We start from the raw sequence: 18927 nt of genomic DNA on the forward strand, positions 1-18927 counted from the left end.
CTTGAGATCAAGACCAGCACTTCATTAGACTTCTAAATCAGTGCGCGTAGTTATGCATACGTGTTAAGGAGCAGTGTGTGTGCAGAGATTTGTCCATACAAGAACATAAAAAGTAGGAAAAGGCTGGGACACTCAGCCTCTCAAGCTTGCTGCACCGGTCCATCTGATCATGGCCCCGACTCCTCCTCTGTGACGGTTCCTCTTTGCCCTCAATTCTCCAGTCATTTCAAAATTTATCAACACCACCCCCCTGTGATCTATCTCTGCAATCCTCCATGAGTGGGAACTCCAGAGATTCACCACCCTCTTGAGTAGTAGTTCCTACACACCTCAGTTGTCAATAGCAACTCCCTAATCTTGTCACTGTCCCTTGCTTGAGATTCTCCCACTAGTGAAAATATCTCAACGTTTACCCTGTTACGTCCCTTCAGAATACACCCAAAATGCTGGAGGAATTTTGCAGGCAGGCACCTATGAAGGGGGACGAACTGCTGACGTTTCAGAAAGGTCTCTGCTTAAAACTTCGACAGCTCATTTCCCTCCATAGATACTGCCTGACCTGTTGAGTTCCTCCAGTATTTTTTATTTGTGCCCAGCACCTGAAGAATATCTTGTGTACCCTCAGAATCATTTATGTTTCAATAAGGATAAGGTCGCCTCTCATTCTTCTAATCTCCAAATAATATAGCCTGAGCTTCTGTAGATGTTGGGACAACCCTTTAAATCCAGGAATTAGCCAAGGGTCTTTCTGACCACTTCTAGCGTCACCATATCCTTTCTTAAATAGTGGGACCAAAGATGTGCTCCAGTTGTGGCCTCACTAACAGCCCGCAGAACTGGAACAAAACTTTCTCATTTCTAAACTCCAGCCCTCTTGCAATGAAGGTCAATGTACCGTTTCCTTTCCTAAGCATTTGGTGCACAACAACACTTGCGTCCCTCTGCCCCTCACCATCTTTCCCCATTCCGATAACGGTCTGCCTTTAGCTTCCTCTTCTCTAAATGCATGGCCTGATACTTTCTGCCTTGAAAGGCTAATGTTCATATTACAGTAGCAGACTAACATGGATTAAATAGACCCAAAATGATGAAAGTACCAGGTTATCATAAAAATTCTGCTTGTTCTCTGAATCTCTTTAAAGGAACATAATCCCCTGTCCTAACCCAGTCTTGCTATCTGTGACTACAATCCACAGCATTGTGAATGAACTTTCAGTGTCCTTAAATCAAGGGCAAGGTAGTACAGCTTTGCCCTCTTTTCACTAAATGAAGTACTTTTGCCTCTCTTAGATCTGACGCATATAATCTCACGTTCATCCTGGCATTAGCTATTGGGCTGAATCAGGACGGGCCAGACCCATTTCTGGCCACTGCCCCACCCTACCCCTGCTCTTGCTGGCTTGTTCCCATTGCTGGCTCCAGTCCTGCATGTCTCACCACTACGGCCACCCAGTGATGTGGAGTGATCAGTGGGCCAGGACTGGCGACCAGAACACAGGCCCTGATTGGTGAGGTGACTGTACTCAAAGGCTCCTCCTTAACTATCACTGACCATCAGAGGCATTTAGGGCTAGTCAAACACAACATCTAACGATTAAAGAGATATTGATTGCAAATTTAAAAGTTTAAAAAAAATCTGTTTGAAAGAGGTTTATATTAATGAATCAACATATTAACAGTGAGGCAAATCAGAACAAACGCTAATCTCTTGAGTGAAGTGGAAAAGGATCTAGTGCTTTCCTGGTGTATATGATGAATTAACTCTTCTCGGGTATTGATTATAACCAATGTTTCGATGCACCATCCCTGATGAAGGTGACAGAGTCTGGCATCAAAATGTTGGTTATAATTGATACCTGTACCCAGCTGGAAGCCCCCCCCCCACCCTCCCGAGTGACGGTTTTCAGCCTTATGAAGCTGAGGGGCCAGATATGAAGAATATCCATCCCTTTAGCTCATTCCGTTACAGATCATTATTATCCAGCATTATCACCGTCAGGGAGGAGGTACAGGAGCATCACTCCCCACACTCAACGTCTGACCAGTTTCTTCTGCTCCACCAACAGATTTCTGAATGGTCCAAGAACCCATGAACACCACCTCACGGTTACTCTTTTGCAATATTTATTTACTTCAGTAACTTATGGCAATGTTTTTTTTATGCCTTGCATTTACTGCTGCCGCAAAACAACAAATTTCACAACACAGGTCAGTGAGAGTAAAGGCGATTGTGATCCCAATCCTGATTGGCCCAGACGCAGCACCGCGTCCATGGGTGGAGATGGTGCAGACACAGGGGCACACGTTACAGTGTCACCAGCCACTGCTTTTCCAAGCTGTCAGCTAGACACCAACACGCACTAACTCAATAAATCCAACTGTATCCCTTTGGAATCTTCTTTTCCCTACAATGCAGCTAGCCGCATTCACCAACTTGTCGTCTATAAATCTGGATAAATAAAACTCTCCTCCCTGAAATGCAGAGTAAAAACCTGAGAACCTAACAGAGCTCCACAGGGGGTCACTACTTGTCATATTCTGCCACTTAAACGTTGTCCAATCATGTCTTCCCTACTTCTAAAACCATTTCATAGATACACAGACTTTCTTTGTTGCTAATAACTTCTTGTGTGGGATTTGGCCAAAAGTAATGCATTTTAAACTATTGACAGCCACAACTTGAAGTATAATATTAAAAGTAATATATTTGGTACTGATCATCTGAAAACTAGGAATGATTACTGTCAAAACTCATTGCCTTATAGCTATTATGTGCAATGAATGCCAGATGATGGATTTTATTTTAATGTATTTTTATTAGTATGGACTGTCATTTTCCCTTCATAGTTAGAGTCTCCACTTTTGAATTCACAGCAATAAGAAGGCAATTTGTAAAAGTATGAAACTTTAATCCTTGAATAAAAGGAAGTAATATTAAATGTTTTAACATTTAATGACTAACATTCCAATTAGCACTAAGAACCAGTTCAGCACCTTTACCCTCCAATGACTGTTGTGTATCACTATATATATGTGCCTCATATATGAATTCTACAGCAATGTCATTTCAAACAACATGTTGAAGTCCATCAAGTAGTTTTCGTGAATTTGCTTTTTAACTAACACCAACCTCAATAAATACTAAATGTTGCTTTGGATGCTGACTGCTTAAGCACCGTGACAAGAATGCAATCCTGCAAATATGCTGTGCAACATTCCGTAACTTGGTTGAGAATCTCCTACACAAAGAGCCTCTGCTACCTACAAGAACTCTCTCCATTCAGAAACTGACTGACATTCACATTTGCCAAAGTTTGCTGTCAGTTCCTCCTTTTATTGGAGCTATGGTAAAGTACTTAAATAGATAATGAGAGCAGAAATAATTGTGACTTTATAATGGAATTGCCAAAGTGGAAGGCAGAATTGCACCGTAAAATTTTATGTTGTGCTTCAGCAACAAAGACTTTATTGAATGACTGAGGTACTGGGTTGGAAGTATATTGCATGCAGTAAGAATGATATCAATGGATTAAATTGAGTCATCGTTTCTCCCTGGAGTTTTGGAATATTGGTTCATTGGCAACCAACCAAACTTTATCCACAAAGAAATAAAATGTTGTGGAAGAGTCTCTTAGCTTAACTTGCCTTCCTTAAAAAACCTGTTACTAATTCAGTTTGGTCCATTCAACATTTCTTAGTTATTGGTCTTCCTCCCTTAAGCGGGATCATCTAATGGAAAGTGTGTGGATTTCTTTCCAAATGGCTATTTGTGGGACATGAACTGGCTATCATATTTCCTCTGCAGAACACCATCACAATACAATAAAAAGTAATTTGCATGAACTGCCTCAAGATGTTTTGATGAATAAACGTCTGCAAATAAATACTGCTTGCCAAAACATTTGGGCGCCTTCGTAAAATGTTAAAGGAATGGCACATTTTAGAGTGAAAGCTACACTTTGTCTTTTAGATTTAGAAGTTGCAGGGTAAAATTGCATGCCCAGATGTTAAATCTGTAAGTACAGTAGCTGGTCTTTCCCAAATGCACTGGGGAGCGCTTTGGTAGATTACTAAGCTATGCCAATTAGAAAGCTTTGGGCTGATCTCCTCTGTGTCTTGAATGCTTGCATGAATCCAGCACACACGCCCAGTGGCCACTTTGTGAGGTGCCTCCTGCACCTAAAAAAGTGGACAATGAGAATATGTTCATGGTCTTCTGCCGCTGTAGCCCATTCACTTCAAGGTTCAATGTGTTGTGTATTCAGAGATGCTCTTCTGCATATCACTGTTGCAATGTGTGGTTATTTGAGTTACTGTCACCTTCCTGTCAGCTTGAACCAGTCTGGCCGTTCTCCTCTGATCTCTCATTAACAAACTGTTTCACCACTGCTCACTGGATCTTTTTGCTTCTCACACCATTCTCTATTAGCTCTATAGACTGCAGTGTGTGAAAGTCCCAGGAGATCAGCAGTTTCTGAGATACCCAAACCACCTCGTCTGGCACCAACAATCAATTCATGGTCAAAGTCTATTAGATCACATTTTATCTCCATTCTGACGTATGGTCTGATCATCAACTGAACCTCTTGACCGTGCCTGCACGCCCTCACTTCTGCAGTCAGAAGTTCCCACCTGCTTCATAAAGGCAACATTTATACCAGTGCCCAAGAAGAACAACGTGAGCTGCTTTAAAGACTATCGTCCAGCAGTGCTCACATCTATGGTGATGAAATGCTTTGAGAGATTGGTCATGGTAAAATGAACTCTTGTCTCAGCAAGGACCTGGACCCACAGTAATTTGCCTATCGCCACAATACGTCAACGGCAGACACAATCTCAGTGACTCTTCATGTGGCGTTAGATCACCTGGACAATACAATATCGGGATGCTGTTCGTTGGCTAAACCTCAGTGTTTTAACACCATCATTCCTACAGTGCTGATCGATACGCTGCAGAACCTGGGCCTCTGTGCCTCCCTCTGCAATTGGATCCTCAGCTTCCTAACTGGAAGACCACAATCTGTGCGGATTGGTGATGACATATCTCCTCCTCTCTGACGATCAACACTGGAGCACCTCAGGGGAGTGTGCTTAGCCCACTGCTCTACTCTCTCTACACCTATGAATGTGTGGTTAGTTATAGCTCAAGTGTCATCTATAAATCTGCTGCTGATACAACCATTGTTGGTAGAATCTCAGATGGAGATGAGAGGGTGTACAGGAGTGAGGTATACCAGCTAGCTGAGTGGTGTCACAGCAACAACCTTGCACTCAATGTCAATAAGATGAAATAACTGATTATGGACTTCAGGAAGAGTAAGATGAGGGAACACAAACCCATCCTTATAGAGGGATCAGAAGTAGAGAGAGTGAGCAATTTCAAGTTCCTGGGTGTCAAAATCTCTGAGGACCTATCCTGGTCCCAGCATATCAATGCAGCTTTAAAGAAGGCAAGACAGTGGCTATATTTCATTAAGAGTTAGAAGAGATTTGGTTTGTCATCTAAAACACTTGAAAACTTCTATAGTTGTACCATGGAGAGCATTCTGACAGGCTGCATTACTGTCAGATATTGGGGAGGAGCCGGGAGGGGGGGCTACTGCACAAGACCGAAAGAAGCTTCATAAAGTTGTAAGATTAGTCAGCTCCATCTTGAGTACTAGCCTCAAGACATCTTCAAGGAGTGGTGCCTCAGAAAGATGGAGTCCATTATTAAGGATCCCCACCAACCACCACATGCCCTCTTCTCATTGTTACCTTCAGGAAGGAGGTACAGAAGCCTGAAGGCACACACTCAGTAATTCAGGAACAACTTTCCCTCTGCCATCCAATTCCTAAATAGACATTGAACCTATGTACACTAACTCACCTTTTTATATATATATATATATATATATAATTTCTGTTTTGTACAATTTTTAATCTAACTATTTAATACACATATATATATATACTTACTGTAATTGATTTACATTTCTATTTTTTTCTTTCTATGTTATTATGTATTGCATTGAACTGCTGCTGCTAAGTTAACAAATTTCACGAGAAATGCCGGTGATAATAAACCTGATTCTGATACTTTGAGCTATTAGGAACTTGGCCAGTGCACTCCAGACACAGCAACCAATGGAGCAAGGCCTGGAAGTCAAAGGTGAGACCTTCCCGATTGTCAGGCTCAACTAGTCGCTGGAATCTGGCCTGATAACTGAAAATATCAAGGGATGCCAAAAATGTCACTTCAATATTCATGTTGATTTGAATCTATCCTTAGCCTGAGTATTGGAATAAGATCAATCTCCACTGGAGGTGTAATTTCTCTACATTTCTATATGGTATGTCATGTAAAATATTTCCTGGCCATTGGTCCTTAAAGTCAGTGTCAATGATTACACTTTGTGAGGCTGTTGCGGTTCCAGGTGCTGGGGTACTCATGTTTGCCCGTGACTTTGTGCCTTCCTAGATTACCTTCACAAGAGTTGGCTTCACCCACGTACAAAGCAGGATTCACGCTTCAGAAGCAGTTCTGTACATATAGCCGCTATACCACACAATACCGGGGAGGAATTTCTACCCCCTCCGCTCTCCCTCATTACTCGCAAACCTCCGGTCTAAAATTACAATTCAGTTTACCATTGATAAGTAAGGGCATGCTTTGGGTAACGGCGTTGTTAAAAAAGGGAGTTTCATACACATTCAGGATGAGAGGAAGAAGGAAAAAAAAGAGGGAAGTATTGCGAATAAAACCAATACCTGTTGTGGCTTCTGCATTCAAAGGATCTGAACGCCAATTTCCCACAAATCCGTATAAATATACCTTATACTGTGTACTATCCAAGAGACCAGTTACCTCGGTGCTACGTACATCACCATAAAGGGACATTTCCAGTGGTCCGTGCAACCCAGTGTAATCTGTGGCCACTATCAAAAAGGCATCAAAAGATCCATTTTGCAAAGTCCACGAAAGCTTAATACTTTCGGAGGTAGTGTTTATCACAGTAAGGCTTCCCAGTCTACTGTGCAACAGCCCTTTCACTGAACCAACAGTGGGCTCAGGGTTTAGGCCTCCATCTTTGTGTAGCCGAGAAGTGTGGACTGTTGTCTGATTTATTTGGCCATCAACTGCGTTGATTAAGTCAGCTAAAAACAATTTGGAAGGAATAATGTTTCAAAATGCAGTGCCAGGACGAGAGCAACAACAATCGACATGCTTCCAGTTACACGCACCAATGTCAGTGCTTGCCAGCGGCTTATTTGGTAATTTATCGTTAGGTTAAAAGATATAATTTACCTTACCAGTTCACTTTAGCAATTGTGTTTGATGTATGTAAATGAATGGCCACTAATGTTGCAATTAAACCACGATCAGTTCATTGTAACTGGAAACAATCTGACAATCTGCTTTAAGATAAAGACTACAACACACAACCGTCAAGCACAGCAGCTCGTGACTCCAGGAACAGGCACCTGTTATAAATGTCAGCACACAGCTCACTATTAAGACAAATGATACTGGGAGAAATTAGAATCGGAAGAGATGATTAATCAATCAGGTTCAAAACCTTCACTGTTTAGGACTAGACCAGATTTACAAAACCAACACAATATTAATAACATGGTTACGTCTCAAAACAGCATGCTTTTGTCTGCTTCCAACCTCAAATATTTCTTCTAAGTCAAAAGACCAGACGGCAGTCAGGGCTCCTATAAGTAAGCACAAGCAGGACAAAGGAATATCATCCCTTCAGTTGCATGCGGTTTTTAGTCCATTAACTTACATTGTACACTCTGCAGACGAAACCCGAAACGTTCTTGACCATTCAGTGCACTAAATAGGGCTGCAACACGGGGCAAAAACTGCCCACAGGACAGGTCTCACAACAATTAACAAGCCATGCAGGCTCGGAACTTCTATTGACAAGGAGCATGCTTTTTCAAACCTCGAGCCGGAGCCAGGTCGCAGGGAGAACCTTCCAGCGGATCTGGCAAGCACGTTACCGCTCAGTCATGCGGGCAAGAGCACAACGACAGCGGGGATTCTCTACACACCACGAGCTTTAGTAGAGTTTTAGCAACATGACAAAACGCAAGCCAGTTTGGAGGCAGAAAAAAATCAAAAGTCTAAATACCTGTGGTGGCTAAAATATTCAGCGGCTCTGAACGTTGACCACCGGCAATTCCGTAAAGAGTTATTTTATAAGGAGTGGAAGGCATTAGGCCTTTTAGTTCGAAAGTTAGCACATCACCAGGAGTGGAGATCTCTGTCACATCACTGGCTCCAAATGCACTCCTATACTTTATGATAAAATTGTCATAGGATCCTGTTTCTGTCATCCAGGAAAGATGGATACCATCCGAGGTCACTTTAGAAACAGTTAGGTTACTGATTTGACCGTCACCAGTCCCAGAAAAGTCAGGCTCGGAGGCTTCAAATATCACGGAGACTGGGACTGTGGTGCTTCCATACGGAGGAGGAGTGAGAGCCTCCTCTGACATCACTACAAAAAGGCAGTTCAAACATTTATTTAGTATAATTCTGTGCAGAGTACTGCTGGAGGAAAGACTGCTAAAGCTGTGAACGAATGATTCAAAATAGTCAGTGAGCAGCCGGATCTAAAATCTCAGTTAAATTGCAGTTCTTAAAAGAATTGAATTGCCTGAAAAAGATGCCATTGAATGAATTAGCTTTCATGCTGTTTCCTGCAAATGACCTGATTAGATAGAAATAAGAGAGAGAAAATAATGTTAGAAACAATCACTTTTCTTTCTTTCTGTAACAGTCTGGAAACGCACTCTAAAGGTGAACGTGTCTGGGAGGTTGATGGGCATGCAGCGAATGTGACTCTGATGGAACCATCTTAATCAGAGGGGTGAGATGACCATCTTTTGACTTATTAATCAACCCTGAGGCCCTGCACACGCTGTCTCAAACACGAGCCCCTAACGAGCTCAGGACCCTGAACTGATGGCGGTGGCTCAGAAAGTCAGATTGCCTTTAAAGTTTGAAGATTAATTGTAAAATCTAGATGGGCAGGATTAAAATGGAGGTTTCTTGCTGAAGCTCAAGTGTTTGGAGGTTCAGTGTACAGCTGAAAACCTGCTCTGCTTTTTCTATCAAGGCTAGACCTTGCAAAGGGGGGGGGGGTAATTCTATCTGGCTCCCCCCAACCCACATCAATATTTAAAAGGTCAAATTCATCTCAAGTGCAATGCACTGGATGAGAGGAGGTAAGTGAGGTCAACCTTCCTATGTTTTATCGGGAATGTTGTTGACCACAGGATGCAATCTGCTGAGTTAGTGACATTAGGTACGATAATCATACTGGTTATCTTGCCTCAAAGATTTTCTTGAAAATCGATTTCCCTTTTGAGCAGTTGCTCTTGTTTAAATATTTTTTATGATTCATTGACAGCATCCATTAAACATGGGTATATTGTTTGGAATGAATTTGGAAGAACAAAGTATTGCCAGACAACATGGGGATTAGTGTAAAATCATGGGAGCATTGTTACCTGTAATAAAACTATTTTGGAACTTCCTTCCAATATTTTTCATTCTTGACTCACTTATTTTTTAATGGGACAGGCACGGGGAAGATGAATGTTAAATATTGCATCTTTTAGGAGAATTACTCTGCTGACGTTTAATATCAAAGGTATCCAACAAATATATTTCTTATTTCTAATATAGTTACATAAAAGTGGGTGGTCATTAAAAATGGAGCATCTCACAGGGGGTGGCGAATCTCTGGAATTCTCTGGCCTGGAGGACCTTGGAAATTATTTAAAGAGGAATAAGAGGAAGATTAGAGAATTCAGAAAGACGGGGAGCTTGCGCAGAAGAGGAAACCCTGGGGTAGATCAGTCATATTGGATACAGGGGCAGGTTCAAAGGGCAGGGCGACGCCCTCCTGCTCCAGTGCTCTTACATGTTTTGTTACCATACCAACCTGAAATGAAGTCAATTTCTGTGAGTCACGTGAAGTTTTTACCCGAAAGCTTTGTGTGTCAGGTTTGCAAAATCACAGACTTGTGAAAATTTCAGTATCATTCAGAATTCCCTTTGCTGGCAATAAATACATTATTAAATAAAATTCCATAAACACTTTACAATCCACGTTTTGTTTTGCTGCTACGTACGTGCATGGATGCAGAAACAGTTATCGATACACAGCATTAGTTAGTTAGTAGAGATGGGTAACGTGCTGATATAAAATAATGCTAGCAGAACTTTCCATGATGGTAGGACTTTAATGTTCCTACAAGGCCAATATTTATGCTGGATAAAGCAACAATCTTTTTGCACATGACATCGTATGCTAAACAGCGTTTGGAATTCAAGTGCTTAAAGAGGTATATCTGGAGTGCAAGCAGCAGCATCCAAGACCTGTAAACAGATTAAGAGCAATGATCACTCACTGTTGCACTTCTGTTTGGTGAGCGAGGTTCCAGCTGAAATATTTTCGGGTGTTAACCATGAACAACCGGGATGAGTGATGAACGTTAGTATTCTAACAGTTACACCCAGCAGGAGCAGATGGAAGGAGCTAACTGCAGGAAAGCTCACATATTTTAGTGAATCCCAGGTCTCTCAAGGATTCCTGAAATATGCTGCAGCACACGACCGGCCTTTCCATGAACGACAGCAGCAAGCAGATGACTGGACTATCAGTGAAGAATGATAAGATGTAGCTACGGTATCTGGCGAGTACCTGTCGTGACAGATCCCACCAAGGGCTCCGTTCTCGCCGGGCCTCGAAGAGCCATAAGCGTCACCACATACTCAGTGCCGGGCTTCAGATCAGCGAGCGTGACTGCATTCTGATCTCCCTTCACAATGACCTGCTGCGTTTCTCCGTGTGTTTTAGGATTATAATTCACAACAAACATGTCAACAGGAGCTAAGGCAGCTTCCCAAGTCACCGAGGCACTTCTGGGAGTTACCTCAGAAAATTTAAGACCTCGCAGTGGTTCAAGGCCTGTGGAATTCATTTTTCAAAAGAATTGCACGTGAATCCATCCATTTTATAACACTTCCATGTTATATACTTTTCAGACAGAGGAGCATAAGCTAAAAATATACATCATAAAGGTAGTTTCTTAATTCACCCCGCATTATCTTGATAAACAGTTAACCTTTATTTTCCATTCCCTGTGAGGTAAACCTGTGAGCAGTTTAACACACTTTAGAAACACATTATTTCAAAGTGGGCTTCGTTTCAGATTCACTGATGGTCACCGTTGATGTAATTCTCAAAATCACATCAACAGTGATCAACAATGAGTCGGAAACTCCGGAGGAAACTTGAGGAGGAGATTATTTTGCCTCTCAACTTGCAGGGACCCCCCATGAAATGTTATTGTAAAACATCTTTCGCAGATTTTAGAACATCAATTACGTTATAGGAAAATAAAAAAAGAACTTTTCAGGTAATTAGTTTGTGTTTAGGATTTTAAAATCATGCCAAATGGTTGTGGTCTAAAATAAGACAATATTTATTTTCAAATTCTTACATAATTCTTTGGTGTGATTCTATCTTGGATTGAGTGTTTTTTTTTCTATAAAGATACTTCATATGACCTTGCCTAAAAGTGACTGCATAGTTAACACTGAAGAAGCATTTCCATTTGGTTTATAACTGAAGGCATCTTTCTAGGAATTTGGATGGGGTCTGGCTTCACAAATAAAATAGATGTTTCTCTAAGTAGGAGTCCACTATATTGGTAAACAGAGAAAATGTAGATTTACGGTTTCAGAGAAAATCTTTCCGTGTTATTTTATTTCTTAAAAAGGCTGCCATCTGAACATGTATGTTCAACTTAGGTCTTTCAACTTAGGTCTTTCCATATACGATAGGAATTATTGTGATTCTGACATTTTATTGCATGCCAGCTCTATGTGGGATCACATCTACCCTCAGCTGTACCAACATTGGAGAAACTTATTTATTTATGATATTTATCTTTTACTGCCTGACCCTGAAGATCATATTTGGGTGTATAACTTAACCTGTGGTGAATTTCTGTTGGGATGATGGTCTATCGAGTTAAGACCATAGCATTCAGTAGGCCTGGTGATGTTGATAACAAGGCTTCAGTTAAATACCTGGAACGCTCAGAGCATTGGGTGTGTTCAGCATAGCTAGGGACGGTGACTGGTGTCCAGAAGAACAGTAAGGAGAAATTTCAGAGTCTCGAGGAGGAGTCTGGAAAATCAGTGCTGGAGACTTCACAACATCACATAAAGTCAATTTAGAGGGCACAGAATAGATACATCCTAAAGCTGAAGCAGTATTCTAAAGGGAGGATGAAGCCACTGTGGATGGCAGGGGAAGTCAAAGAAAGCATAATAACCAAAGAGAGGGCATGTAGTGTAGTAAAAACTAGTGGGAAGTTAGAAGATTGGGAAGCTTTTAAAAACCAATAGAAGGCAACTAAAGGAGAGGAGAGATGAAATAGGAATGTAAGCTAGCCAATAATATAAAAGAGGTCACCAAAAGATTTATTTTCAGATGTATAAAGATGTAAAAAAGAGGTGGGAATTGATATTGGATGACATTGAGGAGGTAGTAATGGGGTCAAAGAAATAATGGACAAACTTAATAAGTATTTTCTGTCAGTCTTCACTGTGAAAGACACTAGCAGCATGTCAGAAATTCAAGAGTGTCTGGGGACAGGAGTGGCTGCAATTGCTATTACTAAGGAGATGGTGCTTGGGAAACGGAGAGGTCTGAAGATGGATAGCTTGAACCAGATGGATTGCACCCAAGGGTTGTGAAAGTTGTAGCTAAAGCAATTGTGGACACATTAGTAATCTTTCAAGATTCTGGAATGTTTCTAGTGAACTGGAAAATTGCAAATATCACTCCATTCTTCAAGAAGACACAAAGGCCGAAGACAGGAAATTATATGCCAGTTAGCCTGACTTGAGTGGTTGGGAATTTGTTAGACTCCATTATTAAGAGTGAGCTTTGGGGTACTTGGAGGCACATGATAAAGTAGGCCAAAGTGAGTGTGGTTTCCTTAAGGTAAAATCTTGCCTGACAAATCTGTTGGAATTCTTTGAGAAAAATAACAGGGAGGATAAATAAAGTAGAATTGGTGGATGTTGTGTACTTGAATTTTCAGGAGACCTTTGATAAGCTGCCACATGAGACTGCTTAACAAGAGCCCATGGTATTACAGGAAAGAAACTAGCATGGATAGAAGATTGGCAAGATGCAAAGAGCGGGAATAAAGGGAGCCTTTTCTGGTAGGCTGCTGGTGATTAGTGGTGTTCCATAGGGGTTGCTGTTGGGACTGCTTTTTTCACATTATATGTCAATGACTTGGATGACTGCTTTGTGGCCAAGTTTGTAAACTTCACGAAGATAGGTGGTGGGGCAAGTAGTGTGGAGGAAGTAGGGTGTCTGCAGAAGGACTTAGGGAGATCGGGAGAATGAGCAAAGAAGGGTAAAGAAGTGGCAGAAGGAATACAGAGTAGGGAGATGTAGAGTCATGCATTTTGATAGAAGGAATAAACTATTGTCTATGAAATTCATAAGTCAGACATGCAAAGGGACTTGAGAATCCCTACTATTTAACTTGCAGGTTGAGTCTGTGGTAAGGAAGGCAAATGCAATGTGAGCATTCATTTAAAGAGGACTAAAATATAATAGCAAGACTGTTATGCTGAGGCTTTATACGGCATTGATCAGAATGCACATGCAGTATTATGAGCAGTTTTGGGCTACTTATCTCAGAGAGGTTGTGCTGACATTGGAGACGATCCAGAGGAGCTTCATGAGAATGGCTCTGGGAATGAAGGGGTTAATGTAGGAGGAGCATTTGATGGCTCTGGGCCTGTACCCACTGGGGTTCAGAATAATGAGGGGGGAACTCATTGGAAACTTATCAAATACTGAAAGGCCTCGATTGTGCGGATGTGGAGAGGATGTTTCCTATAGCGGGTGAGTCTAGGCCCAAAGGGTACAGTCTCAAAATAGAGGGATGTCCATTTAGAACAGAGGTGAGAAGGAATCTCATCAGCAAGATGGTGGTGATTCTGTGGACTTCATTGCCATGGACAGCTGCGGAGGTGAAGTCGTTGAGTATGTTTAAGCTGGAGTTTGATAGGTTCTTGATTAGTCATGGCATCAAAGGTTACAGAGAGAAGGTAGGAGAAGGAGTTGAGAAGGATAAGAAATCAGTCATGATGGGATGGTGGGGCAGACTTGAAAGGCCAGATGGCCTAATTCTGCACCTATGCCTTATGTGGAAGGATGGAAGACAATGTCCAGAAAACAAAGTCCCATCCACTTTTACACATATCAGAAATCCCTTCATGCTCCAAATCCCTCCAACAGCAGCTACCCCATTCTACTCCATTCGCCAGATCTTTCAATAATGTGTAATGAATGAACTCAAAGGTCAAGAAAGCATTGCTTCCAATGAGAGAGCTGATGCTGTTTAAACTCTGTCAGTGGAAGCTTTCTGTGAACTTTCTCTAAAGGGAAACAGTTGCAGACCAAACGTCTGGCACTCCAAAGTTTTCCAGCTAGGAATAATAATCTCTTAATATTTTAAATAATTTCCATCTTCCACTTTCTGCCATATTCAACAACTTTAAAATTTCGAGATGAGTGGAATAAGGGAGCTGCTCTTATCCTTAAGTAAACATTGAATTTGCTCCCTGCCACACAGACATGAACAAATACACAAGTCTGGCTATTTTGCTTGGCATGTCAGCTGAGGTTCACACATCATGTGGTAGATTTGGCACATGTAACAAATAAATCTTCAGCTTTCTGCTAGTTTATAGAGCGCCCATAACACAGTGTAGTGGCTAGTCTAGTTTCTTTCTGCTCCTCTCATTTAACAATAGAGCCGCACCATCCATGAATCATTTTCGACCACAATCTTACCTAAACATTAAAATAAAACTTGAGTGTGGATACCTAGAATGTCCGTATCTACATGATGAAGAGTTGCTGAATGTTGTACGAACTGTTCGTGCTTGATGGCATTGCAAGCTAACCTATCATTTGGTTCCAATATCAAACCCAGTGGTGCCTTCTATGCATTATCGGATATTAGATTTAGTACTGCCTAAATTTCAGGATTCAAAGTGAAAATGAGTAAGTCTGTATCCAACATATTTGCAAATACTTAGTGAGTTAATTCTACAAAGGCAAGCTATTGGCAGGATTACTTGCAATGGCAAGTCTGCAATTATCTGAAACGCACTCTATCCTGACAAGAGTTTAGTCAGCTGAATGACTTGCTGCCAGTTTTCAAGGAACGGGCCTTGTAAACCATGGATACCCATCACATTGTAGCAGAACTAATCGTGACCTACCCCACCCAGAAAAGATAAGCTAATGTGAGTTAAATTTGAACTCTTTCAGAGTAAATAGTTGGAGCATCATTGGACAGCTCGTCAGGAAGGAGATGACCTGTTTGAAGATAAGATCCCGCCTAGTATTAGTCTCCATTGCTTTCAATGGTCAGTAGCTCCCACCCTAATTTCTCAGTCTAGGAGTGAACAGTCTTGGTGAAGGAGGCTCTGTAGAGATAACACATTGATGAAGTATTTGGCTCAGGAGCAGGTGACAGAAATTAGGCAGTTAATACGGTAATGACACCGGGCAATTAACAAACAAACCTAACCACTGCTGGAGTGTGTTTTCTTACCGGTGGAGGCGCTGGTGGTGGAGGCACTGCTCTTCAGTTTACCCCTCTGTGCGATCAGTATAATGGTGTACTCAGCGGCCGGCTGGAGCCCAGACAGGATGTAGGACACAGCATCGGCAGGCACCATTTTTTCTTTCTTCTCGCCAGACGATGAGATATAGATGATGTAGTAGTGGTCGATTACTGCCAGTGGCCGTCTCCATTCCACAGTAATGGTGGTCTCTGTCGTCTTGGTCACTCTCAGGTCTTTCGGACTATCTATGTCTGCAGTGACAGGAGGTAAGAACTGTGTGAGTGCCCACCTTTCCTTAATCCTGGGGGGGGGGATTTACCACCCAATATGGAAGTGGGCCACATGGGCCAGAAGTTCACACCAGCTCCATGTTTCTGTGTGGGAATAGTGGATCCTGCTGAAGGACCATGGTAACACCGCAAAATGCAAATTCTGTTCTGGCTGACACCGTCCTGGCCAGGAAATACGCCCCAGCTCTGCTGGGCCACATCTGGGAGCACCTGACCCAAGGGCAACACTACACTGTCCTGGTCGGGAAATATACTGTGACCCTGCTGGGTCAACGCCTGCCGAAAGGAAACGCTACACTGTCTTGTAAGCTGCAGCTTTCCCCCAGTTTCTCCACTGCAGTTAGGACTGGGGCAAAAAGGATCATATCAGTGAATGGAAAGAAACTTAGAGTTGGCTATGGTAACTCTGAATAATAAAGAGAGATATACAATATTGGTGCTTGTCCTTGGAAGGCTTAAGACTCGCTAACCTGTAACACTCCCCTGAAGTCCTATGATTTAGACGAGACACCTGTGAACTAACTAGCATTAATGACCCTTAAACAAACAAAACCACAAGGCAATGAGATATAGGAGCAGAATAAGGCAATTTGGCCCATCAAATCTGACTTTTTCCCCAAACCCATTCTCCCACTTTCTCCCCTTACCAATCAACTACTACAAAACTTTTGAATAACTGGCTTCTCATACTAAAATAACCTCTCGGCATTGCAGGGTTTCATTCTCAAATCAGTCACAAAATTATTTTGGCGTTATACAATGAAAATAGATTTTCTTTAAACTTTCTGGAGTAAAATGTAACGATTTACACGTTATTTTGCATCAGTTCAGAAAGCTGAACTGTGGCTTCAGGCATGTATGACCTTGTGTCCTTCTGAGCCAAATGCCCTTGTGAATGAGCATCCCAAGACAACTTCCTGTTGTGTAAAAATCCTTTGTGACCTTTCAGGCTATTCCAACTCCACCCTCCTGTACCTGCTGATGCGCTCCTTCAGTTCTCAGATCCTCTTCTGACTCCTCCTTTTTGGATCTGTTAGGAGCCATACATGACTCCATTCATTTACCCCATCCACCTGCCACCATGCCAACTCCCCATCACTTATTTAATTGCTGGTCCTAAATGCAGTGTGCTTTTGGGCCAACCACCTCTTCCCCCCCCCCACCCTTAGTAAACCCCCTGCCCCCTAACTCAAGACTGGGCCCCTCATTTTCTTCACTATCACCCCACCCACTTCCCTCTGATCTCTGCCCCACACCGCTTCAGTTCAAGCTACTGATCCCAATCCTTTCTCGCCTCTCCCACCTCTGACAAAGCTTGTGATCCCAGATCCTGGTCTGAACTAACCAATTTCTTCTCCACAACATCCCGACCTAAAGCGATAGGCTTGCAGCTGCCCTCTGTCCGGTCACTGCAACCTGGCCTAGAACCGGGGTGGTAAGAAGACGGATAATGGCTGTGCATTAATGCACTAGGCAACATCAATGCTCAGCTGTAATACCACTTTGTGGAAGCAAATAGATCCAATTGAACTTCCAGGCTGGGAATTCCTTTATGGTATTTAATACACTGAACATAGTTCACTGCAAAAGGGAAATGTACCCATTCCTCCCTCAGACACAATAAATCTCAAGTGACAAGAGTAGAAACCTTGATAGGGATCTTCCTCCCAAGTGGAATTAGATTCTTTCCAAAGTTGCTTTGCAATGCCTTATACTCATAAAAGTGTTAAACATCTGTTTCCTCTTTTGAAACTATTCAACCCATTTTTTTTGCTCTTTAAGTCAGTAGAAAATAGAGGTTCCATTTGATAGTTTCCATTGACATCATAGAACAGTATAGGATCAGGCCCTTCATCCCATCACGTTTGTGCTGACAGTTGTGCTAAACTCACTAATCCCATCTGCCTGCATGTTTTCCATGTCCCCTTGTTCCCTGTCTGTTCCTGTACCTGTGTAAATGCCTTTGTTATTGCATCTGCTTCCACCACCTCACCTGCCTGCATGTTAGTGGGCAACAGACTCTGACTATCTGCCCTCCCTATGCCTCTCACAAGTTTATAGACTTTTACGTTCCTCCTTTGGAGCAATTCTGAAAGCTCAGACAGAAAGAAGAACCTTGAAAAGTTACAGCACAGTACAGGTCCTTCAACCGATAATGTTGTGCCAATCTTTCCGATGTAACCCTTCTCTCCTACACAGCCCTCCACTTTTCTGTTATCCATGTGTCTATCTAAGAGTTTGCTAAATATTCCCAATGTATCTGTCTCTACCTCCAACCCTGACAGTAGGTTCCACACACTCAGCATTCTCTGTGTAAGAGGTTTTCTTCTGAAATCCCCCCTATACCTTCCTCCAATCATCTCAAAATTATGCCCCCTTGTATTAGCCATTTCCGCCCTGAGAAAAAGTCTCTCGATGTCCACTCAATCTATACCTCTCATTATCTTGTAAACCTCTATCAGGTCACCTCTCATCCTCCTTTGCTCCAAAGAGGAAAGCCCTACTTCACTCAACCTATCTTCATAAGGCACGTTCATCAATCCAGGCACCACACTGGTAAATATCTTCTGCAACCTTGGGCGGCTAGAAATAAACACAATATTCCAGGAGCGGTTTAACCAAAGCTTTATCGAGCTGCAGCATTATCTCACAGCTTTTGAACTCAATCCCCCAACTGGTAAAGGACAATACACCATACACCTTCTTAACACTAACAAGTTGCATGACAACTTTGAGGGATTTATGGATGTGGATCCCACACTGCTAAGAATCCTACCATTAACCTTGTATTCTGCCTTCAAATTTGACCTTCCAAAGTGAGTCAGTTCCCACTTTTCCACATTGAACTCCATTATTTAAGTCATGTCTATCAACAGTTTGCAGCAGCTAGCGCCCGGAGGAGATGGTCTCTTGACCCTTGATTCTGATCCTGCTTTGAGCAGTGATTTATGTCTG

The 18927-nt window shown here is 42.2% G+C and overlaps 1 protein-coding gene across 8 annotated transcripts in view; it reads right to left on the reverse strand.

Annotated features, from left to right (window-relative positions):
- tncb (tenascin Cb) overlaps nucleotides 1-18927 on the reverse strand; it is a 159782-nt gene that overhangs the window by 53477 nt on the left and 87378 nt on the right. For 5 of the 8 annotated variants that reach the window (XM_073052080.1, XM_073052081.1, XM_073052082.1 and 2 more), the window contains exon 10: nucleotides 15670-15933. In XM_073052080.1, the coding sequence (XP_072908181.1) occupies nucleotides 15670-15933 (264 nt within the window). Of the gene's footprint in view, nucleotides 1-6750; nucleotides 7138-8126; nucleotides 8496-10709; nucleotides 10977-15669; nucleotides 15934-18927 lie in introns of all 8 variants that reach the window. The other 3 variants (XM_073052078.1, XM_073052079.1, XM_073052083.1) reach the window with 3 other exon arrangements.

Source organism: Hemitrygon akajei, chromosome 7 (genome assembly GCF_048418815.1).
Source record: "Hemitrygon akajei chromosome 7, sHemAka1.3, whole genome shotgun sequence".
Lineage (NCBI taxonomy): Eukaryota > Metazoa > Chordata > Chondrichthyes > Myliobatiformes > Dasyatidae > Hemitrygon > Hemitrygon akajei.